At 47.0% G+C, this 9,354-nt stretch overlaps 1 protein-coding gene across 1 annotated transcript; it reads right to left on the reverse strand.

Moving 5' to 3' along the window:
* Window positions 1-1,324: 1,324 nt before the first annotated feature.
* HTR1B (5-hydroxytryptamine receptor 1B) lies at window positions 1,325-8,265 on the reverse strand. Its single transcript, XM_080998866.1, has one exon. The coding sequence runs from the start codon at window positions 6,725-6,727 to the stop codon at window positions 5,561-5,563; it is 1,167 nt and encodes a 388-aa protein (XP_080854992.1). The 5' UTR covers window positions 6,728-8,265; the 3' UTR covers window positions 1,325-5,560.
* Between the last annotated feature and the right edge of the window lie 1,089 nt (window positions 8,266-9,354).

The raw sequence follows: 9,354 nt of genomic DNA on the forward strand, positions 1-9,354 counted from the left end.
ATTTGGAACTCATGAAAACGGCCTTAGTCATACTTTGAAATCACTGGGTCGAAAGTTAGGGCTTGTGCATACTTCTTGTCCCGCCACTTTCCCCTGGGAAAACCCGCTGTTTACTGCTAAATCACAATGTCAACAGGGTTTTCTACAGATTGCTGCTTGTCCCGATTCAGCAGGAAAGGGCAGATGTTCTAGGTGAAAGTGGAGGCACAAACGGAAAACCTCTCAGACCCATGCCTAGAAAGCATGGTGGGAAATGAAAAAACCTCTCAGACCCATTTTTTTTAGGCACAGAACAAGTGGACATGTGGACAAGCCCTTACTTCTGTTTACCCTAAGTCCCATGTACTTCATTGAGTCTTAAGCCCAATCAGTTTCCTCTGAACAGGAAAACTGTGAGAACTGATCTTTAAAGATAAAGGATTCTCAAAGACTCCGGCTATCTCTTCAGATGAGAGCAGTCACGTCATCAACAGGCCTCCCATCTTTTGTGATTCAGCAGTATAGAAATGGGGGAGGGGGGAATAAACACACTCCATGATTTGAAGAGAGAGGGAGGGGGAAAACCTCTAGTACCAGAATGCATAAGGAATGAGGGCTAAGTTCTTCATTTGGCTGGCAAGTGAAGTAAACAAATCAATACTGTTTAAATTATTTCCACGTTTAAGCAAAACTTGTTTTTAAAAAGTGCAGAGCTTGAAGGGAGAAGAAAATTATTATCGTAATTGTTAATAGCCCCATAGCAAGTATTTTAAGCCAAGTGGAATGCAAGTTCTCAGCATACTTATGTTATATAGAAGATCCTTTTATTCTTAGTAATAAAATATGCATAAGTATCTAGTCCTAGTGTTATGTAACTGCATCTCAAACAAATATTGGAATTATAGCTTTAAAGCAGGGTGCCTAAAGACTCATCTCTCCCTTTAAAAGCAAAGAAGATATCAGCAACTTGCAGAGGAGTAGCAATGCTCATTTGTTGCTTTGCTACAAAAATGAAGAGTCTTGTGGTGCCTTAAAAACTAACAAATTTATTCTAGCATAATCTTTTGTGGACTAGAGTCTGAGTGGACTCTAAATCACAAAAACTTAGGCTATAATAAGATTTGCTCATTTTTAAGGTGCCACAAGATTCTTACTGTTTTTTCTCAACAACTTGGTTGCTGATCATAGCTGGCAACGTCAGTCATGATTAATCTATTTTTTTCTAGTGACTCATCATCAAATAAGCCTTACCTAGACAATATGTCACAGTCAAGTGATCTGATAAATACCCGCATCATCAGTAACACAACTTCTATACTCTTGAGGAACACAGTAAAGCTTTTTTATTGTTTGAATTTCGGTTACATTTAGGATGAACACTCACAATGCAATCCTATCAAAGCAAATGGAACATAGTCTGTTTATTTTATTTTATTTTATTTTGCCTGCTGGGCTTATGTAAAGATTACTTATCTATTATTATAAAAATAATGAGTAAAAATATATAATGAAGTAGGATCAAATTTCAGTAACATCAGTTTATTCAGATTTCGTATTAAGCATTTATTTAGCAGGTGTGGTGGTGGGGGGTGGGACCTCCTTCAGCGTTGTATAGGATCAGAAGACCAAGCAGTCAGCTTCTCAGATGGTTCTAGAGTTCTCAGTGTTTGATGAGGTAATGATACAGATATGAAAAAGCTATATAGTCACAGCATCGAATGGCTACGTTTATTCCCAATTGGTTAAGAGGACTGGGGGAGGGGAGAAGACGGCACTTTCATGTTTCTCCTCCTGTGTTGCCAGAGCCAGGAACACAAGGTGCTTCACTTATGGAGGAAACTGTAGTGCAAACAATACCAATCATTAATGGATAGAAAAGTCCATTGAATTCCCTGCTTCAGTTCCAGTCACGTGTGTGAAGTACGTTGGCTAAATTCTAAATCTCTCTGCTATTATATTTGCATTTGCTACATATTCTTGAACGCCCCTCTTCTTTTCACAAACTACAAACTTGAAGAACTTATGCCACTAAGCGTATGGTTCATTTAAGTGCATTTCTGGCCCTTCAGAATGAGAATAGCAACTGTTTCAAATTAAGAAAAAGGGGGACTAGTGGGAAAATAACTCCAAACATGATTAAAAAAAAAGAAACAAGACCCAAATATCTGAACTTTGTGAGAAGACACATGTAGATCATGAGATAAATGGAAAAGAGATTTTTCTCCCTATATCCAAGTTCCACACCAGGCTGGTCCTCCCATCACAGGAAGAGTCACCATTTTTTTTTCAAACCCGTGAGCATATTTGAAAAAAGAGGAAGTGTTGCTGCCACCATGAATGCACTGCAACTTGGTATGCTCCACAACCATGCACACACTGCAACCACATTGATGACAATCACACACAGAGAGACATACACTCACTTTCCCACTGCTAGCAATTGGGCATGAAAAAATTGCCTTGCTTCTTTTTAGGCTAGAGCTTGGGGGCAGGATATCTTCCTAGAGAGTTAAACTTCCTTCCTGAGCTGCACTATCCAAGAAGATGGCCCATACCCAACATTTATACCTGGGGAAACTGTTCTATTGAAGCCAATAGAAGGAATTTTCCAAGCCTAACTGTAATGAGGGAGCAACTGTTGGGGAATTTGGTGATCCTTTCTTCTGCAGCTGCAACCCACCCCTCAAAATAATCCCTCTTCCATTCTAACTAGGCTTGTGAGAAGCCTTCTCTTTTAGTCAATATAATAATTTTCTTTCCAGCCTAATTGTGACGCAGGGGACATTTTTGGCGTGCTAGGGTCACACCTGGAGAAAGATCCCCCTGCTACACATGGTGCAGTAGAGCTTGAGAAAAGCTTTATATTGGCTACAATAGGAACACAGGAAGCTGACTCTGGTCCATCTACGCAGGGTTTCAGGCAGGGGTTACTCCTGGCCCTGCCTGGAGATGCCTAAGGACTTTTTGCATGCAAAGCAAGATGCTCTACCACTGAGCTATACTTCTTGTCCAAAAGATGTTTCCCTCAAGTCCAATTTCAGCGGGGTGGGGCAGAGGAAACAGAAACCTGAGGGCACAAGGAAAGGCCCCGTGGGCACCCACAGGTGCTGTATTGGTGATTCATGCAATAGTTTTATATTTGATTGGCAGGCTTAAAAGGTGGGTAGCATTCAGCTATTTTTTGTGATATATACAGGGTGAGTCTTTTAAAAGAGGCCCCATGGAACATGTGTACTCTGTATCCATGGGGCCTCTTTTAAAGAACTCACCCTGTATAAGGAACACACACTACCTGGCTTTTCTGGCTACTCTCCCCATAATGGTAAAAAAACCCCAGCAACTTCTGAAGACTTTTTGTGAAAAACCATAAGGTTCATAGCTTAAACTTCTCTTTTTGCACCCAATATTAGCAAATACTGGAACAGCTTCTCTTCCAAAGTCATTAAACTGAATTTGGGCTGAACTTAGTAACTCACACACACATGTGCTGGTATTTCTGCAGCATCAAGGACTTTAGACAACAGAACTGTTGTGTCTTTGTAATAGCAACTTGATTCTACAGATAAATGGGGAAAGAGATGCACAGAACAGGTCTTTTCATAAGATATTTCATAAGAACATTTCTTTCATAAGAAATAGCACTAGCATGTATTACTCTGTATTACAGACAGTGTACAAGTCTGTAAAGTACAGATTTTCCATGTATAGCAAGCCTCCTTTAGGCTACATACATCTTTATATTTATCCTCTTGCTTTACCCTTACTGAAAGCTAACAATTTACATTTTGGAAGTTCTAAGAATGAACATTTCTGGGTGCACAAATATATCTGCAAAAGACAGTTACTGCCATTCTTCAATTGACATCTGAACAAAAGCCTACTGGGGAGGAGAAGGAAAAAGCTTTATTCTGAAGGGGTTTGGGATCAGGACCCTCCCACCTGGTGAAGTTCTTATTAAAACAGGTTTTACTATTTTTAAAAGTGGGGACATGTAAAACCAGAAGACTTTCTTGCATGTATTATATAATACAGGAAGATGTAACTGGATTTTCTAAGCACTATGCTTATTCAAAGCAGGGAATACTATATAAAACCTGACCTTTTTGCACCCAGATATTAGGCAGACAATTGGGGAACTTTACAGTTCTCCAAATATTGAAGCTGAAGATAGAGTCTTACGGCAGACAGTGTTAATAATAAGAAGTTACTGTAGTTAAATTAATTTCTAACTGCTTATCAGAGTTTTTTACGAAAGGGCGCACAGAGGAGGGAATGGAGTGAAATGATGAAGAAAAAGAAAACTGTACATAAGATTTCTTACTAGAGAGTGTTCCAAGTATTATTCTTTTTAGAGGAGGAAGACAGTACCCTACTTAATGGACCTAATGTACTGGTAACCTGGAGAGCTGAAATGGGAGGAATATGCATGTGAAATCAGTGCAAAGGAAAGTTGCTGTGCATTTATTTGGTGGGCAAAAGTCCTTTTCAGAAAATAACTAAGATGGTTGATTTAATGTGTCATTTTAGCTATGATGGCTTCATAATCAGCATCAATGTAAGGATTAAAACACCAGCAAAACTGGGTTAGTGAGCAAAAGCAGATTTAGGTTTAAACGGCCTGTATGTGTTAACGCACATATTATCAAGAGATTTGTGTGTGAGTCACTTATTCAAATATGCAAAATGTCAGGAACATATAGAACTAAAATAAAAAATGGAAGCAGCTTGCAAGCTTTGGCACTCAACTGTGCAGGCAGACATGCATGTGAAAACACACACTCACACTCACTGTTTGATTTGTGGGTTACAATCTGACAAGTTGTTAAACAGAAAAGACACAAACAAGAATGAGTTGCTTTTCTCACACTGAGTTCTTATTTGATCCCCCTGTCTCCTCCTCTACTTGATTTGCTTTCCCAATGTTCCTCAAACCCATTTACTATCAACAAGTCAGGGACAGTTCTCGCCAGACTGTCAATGCCTATTCTTTCAAGGTCTTGGCTCTGTAGGACAAGTAAGGTTTTGAGCAGCATGCGCAATTCATTTGCAGTCCACTCTGCATAGTCTTTAAAATTAGCAAGCTAGCAGGGAAGAAGAGGAGTGAAACATTGGCGAAAGGCTTTCAAACACAGATGGCTGAGAGGCAAAGGTCTCCTAGCAGAGGAGACCAGATGACAAACTTTTAGTTCAAGTGCAGTCACGCTGGATGGAGGCGTCTCCAAAGAAGTTGTCCCAAAGCAATCCAATTCCTACCACAGTGGGTCTACAAGGCATAATCCAGGAGAAACAATCATTTTTTTAAGGCCAAAACTACTTTCCTTCAGCAATTGTTAATAGGAGTATAATAAGATGCAGCAGCATTTTTAAACCAAGGCTCAGAAAGAAGCTACTTTCACTCTGAAAGGGAAGCTACACTAGGCTTGCATGGTTCTCCTCTGCACCAAACTCTGCCATCCAAAGTACCATTTTTCCAGAGATGAAGTAACATGGTAATAATGATCTACCTACCTGCAGAACCAGACATACAAAATGCATTCAAGCCCTCCTGCCCTGGAGAATTAAACTTAACTGCATTCAATACTCAGCTTGTGCACCGAAACCGTACCAATTTATGAAATGCCTGTTTGAAGTCTTCATTGGACATGGTGTAGATGATGGGGTTGATTAAGGAGTTAAGATATCCCAACCATGTGAAGAAGTCAAAGATGGCCATGTGAAACCAGCAAGCATCTTTACAAATAGGCAACACCAAGGTGATGATGAAGAAGGGCAGCCAGCACACAATGAAGGCTCCTAGAATAACCCCTAAAGTCTTGGTAGCTTTCCGCTCTCTTGCGGCAGTCAGCTTCTTTTTTTCCAGCAGTGCATCAGACACCTTCACTTTGACTTGGTTCATGTACACAGGAGACCCCGTTTCACTAGAAGCCTCCGAAGCTTTGCAGTTTATGGACGTGACTGATGACGTTGAGCCCGGGGAATCTGTTATTAGGTGGGCTCGGGTTAACCTTTTGCCTGAGTTCTTTGGTGTCTGTTTCAAAATCCGAGACCTGGCTTCCACGTAGATCCTTCCATAGAGGATGATCAGAAGCAAGGTGGGGAAGTAGAAGGCCCCCACCGTGGAGTAGACGGTGTACAAGATGTGATCCGTGTTCACCACGCAATCTGCCACCTCTTCTTCAGCTTTCGACTGGCGCCAGAACAAAGGGGGCATTGAGATGGAGATGGAGAAGACCCACACCAGGGCAATCATGACAGCCGCCCTCTTGGGAGTCCTTTTAGTAGAGTACTCCACCGCATCCGTAATGGCCCAGTACCTGTCCAGGGCGATCACACACAGGTGGAGAATGGAAGCAGTGCAACAAGTGATATCCGAAGAGAGCCAGATGTCGCAGACGATCTGGCCCAGGGTCCATTTCCCAGTCACAGTGTACATGGTGCTGATGGGCATGACAAGGATGGACACCAGGAGGTCCGTGACAGCCAAGGAAGCGATGAGATAGTTGGCCGGCGTGTGGAGCTTGCGGCTCTGGTAGACGGTGGCAATGACAAAAGCGTTGGACAGCATGGTGGCCAAGGTGATGAGGGCCAAGATGATGGTCAGCACCACCTTCCAGGAGAGCGGGGTGCCATCTTGGTAGGTGGCGCTTTCTTCTGCGCCGCCGCTGCCACTGCAGTTCCTGGCGTGGTGGAAGGAGTCATTGGTGTGGAACACATCCACGGAGGCTGGGCAAGGTCTGGGCTGCTCCATGCCTCCACACAGAGGCTCTGGACCGACGGGGCTGCCGAGAGGAGGAGGAGGAAGGAGGAGGAGGTGGAAGAGGGCAGCGCCCTCACAGCACGCTACATCTCCAGAGAAGCCCGCGCGCCAAATGTGAGCTGGCAGACGGGAGTCTGGGCGGATGTGCGGGGGAGGGCATGCGCGCGGGGCTCACCCAATGGGGACGCCTCCCGCGCCCGGGCGGACAGGGTCTCGCGCCGCCGCCATCACGCGCTCGCCCGTCCGCTTACCTTCCTGCCGGCGCCAAGCCGCCGCCGCCTCAGCACGTGCGGGCTTCCAAGCGAGGCCATCTCGGGTGGTGGCGGCGGCGGCGGCAGTCCGTGCCCTGGTCGAGGCGAGGCAGCATCTTCCCACTTTCGCGACGGCAACAGCGAAGCCGGCGGACGGAGAAGTTGGGAGCGGCGGTGGCGGTGGGAGTAGGAACCCACACGCGGGCTTCTCGGAGGGCGGGAAACGGCGCCACGGGCGGCCAGAAGCCTCTTCACGTCTTCTCCGCGCCTCGCCCAACAACTTTTTCCAGGCGGCGGACGGAAGGAAAGTAGGCGGCGAGGCGACCCCTGTGTTGCGAAATGTTCCCCGGGTCCGTCTCTCTCTTTCTCTCCCAGCCCAGGAGAGCGAGGGTCCTCCCGGCAGACGCAGCCGGCGCCTCAGTGAGCGAGCGCAGCGCCAGCCTCGGCTATATATACGCCGCCCGCCGCAGCTCCGCTCCGCTCGGCGCGAGCCCACCTCGGCAACTCGTGGCCGCTCTCGCCCAGCTCCGGCTGCCGGCCTCTCGGCCCCGCCCCGCCCCTCTCGGCCCCGAGAGGATCCCGCCGGGTCCTAGCGCCCTCCCACCGCACCTGCCACTGGAGGTTCAGCTTTCCCCTCGAACCGAAGCGGACTTGCTTGTGATCGCTAGTTTGCCTTGTCGCTTTGCTTGCGCCTTCTTTGGACGCGGACGCCTGACGGGCTGCCAACAGCATGGGTCACCAGCGACATCCGAGGTGGGGCAAAATGATGAGGGTGGTGTCCAACCACGAAGAGGTCGCTGCCGTTAGATGGGGCGAAATGGCCCCTGGCCTTGAGGGCTCCTTGGTGCAGGGTAGGTCTATCCACAGCTCCTAGCCGTAGCCCATCGTGGCTAAATGCAACCTCCAGTGTCAGGAGCAGTGTCGCGCGCGGGAGAGGTCTGTTGCCCTCACGTGTTTTTTGCGGGTAGCAGGACGCTGGACCCAGATGGGTCCTTTCTCTGATCCAGCCGGGCTACTGCTGTCGTGTCTGGATCGCTCTTTTCTCTTTTTATGCTCCTGCCTGATCCACAGTCCAATTATGTCCTTTGCGCTTTGATGTAAACCAACTTTACCCCGTTGGCTCCGCTGGCTCGACTCCAAGCCCTTCGGCTTTTAATTGGGCAGCGTCGCGAATCGGGCGGCTGCTCTTGCTGTTTTTTGGAAGGGGGAATTCTCTGAAAGTCTTCCCCGAAGAGCATCGGCTGAATGGGAACTGCTTTTATCTCCAGCCGCGGAGGATTTGCACTCACGCCGAGTGCAAACGTAAGCATTCCGCCTTCCTCTGCCCACCCACCCGCGCTTTGAAATCTGCAGTCTGACGACAGGCATTTATGGGGACTGGCAGAACCAGAGAGCATGTACCCAGGACAGAAGCTTAATAATACTCCTCGTTCTCTCTTACACGCAACACCCGAGCCCCATTATATGAGAGTCTAGGGAGAATTACTTTTGAGTAAGCACGTTTGGGATGCCTCTGTCTTTTCGCTCGCAACCTACTCGGGCGCCGCGCGCCTCACAAGTTGGCTAGAAGGTCCAAGCTCTAAGCTCTCTGCGTTTTTATTTCTACTTCCTCTCATTTTGGGCTGCTTTTGGAGCCCAAGGCGGTTTGCAGTGGAAACATATATATAACAGCAGTTGGCCGTTAGACACAATTGCATGGCCGAACGAAACCGGCGTGCGCGCCGCCGCTTTTTACGCGCGTTTACTCGGAAACCAGGGGCTTTTCAGCAGCTGTGCGCGGGTCGCAACCTCCCATCGAGGGTGACTGCAACGCACGTGCAGAACCAGACATTCCTCCTGAGCTCTGTTCACACGCAGCAACAGTGCACGTCTGGTGGAAATCAACAGGCTGAGAAAGGCAGGAGGGTTTCTTTCTTGGGCTGCGGGGGGCGTCCAAAAACGCCATGGAACCTGACTGGAGAGAGGGCTATGGGCCCCCGGGATATCCTCAACTAGGCTGCCTTTGGCAGAAGTAGGAAAGCAATATTTATCGCCGCCTACAAAGTGCTCAACCTGTGTGTGTGTGTGTGTGTGTGTGTGTGAAGCAATCTTCCGAGCCCAGTTGGTTAAAGCAGGCAATCCCCAAACTCGCCCCTCCAGATGTTTTGGGACTACAACTGCCATCATCCCTAGCTAACAGGACCAGCGGTCAGGGATGATGGGAATTGTAGTCTCAAAACATCTGGAGGACCTGGGTTAGAGCATAGTGCTGATAACGCCAAGGTTGCAGGTTTGATCCCTGTGTGGGACAGCTGCACATTCCTGCCTTGAAGCGGGTTCGACTAGATGAGCCTCTCTACAATTCTGTGATCCGGTCAGTAAACGCCG

This window comes from Podarcis pityusensis (assembly GCF_964106645.2).
Source record: "Podarcis pityusensis genome assembly, chromosome: 3".
Lineage (NCBI taxonomy): Eukaryota > Metazoa > Chordata > Lepidosauria > Squamata > Lacertidae > Podarcis > Podarcis pityusensis.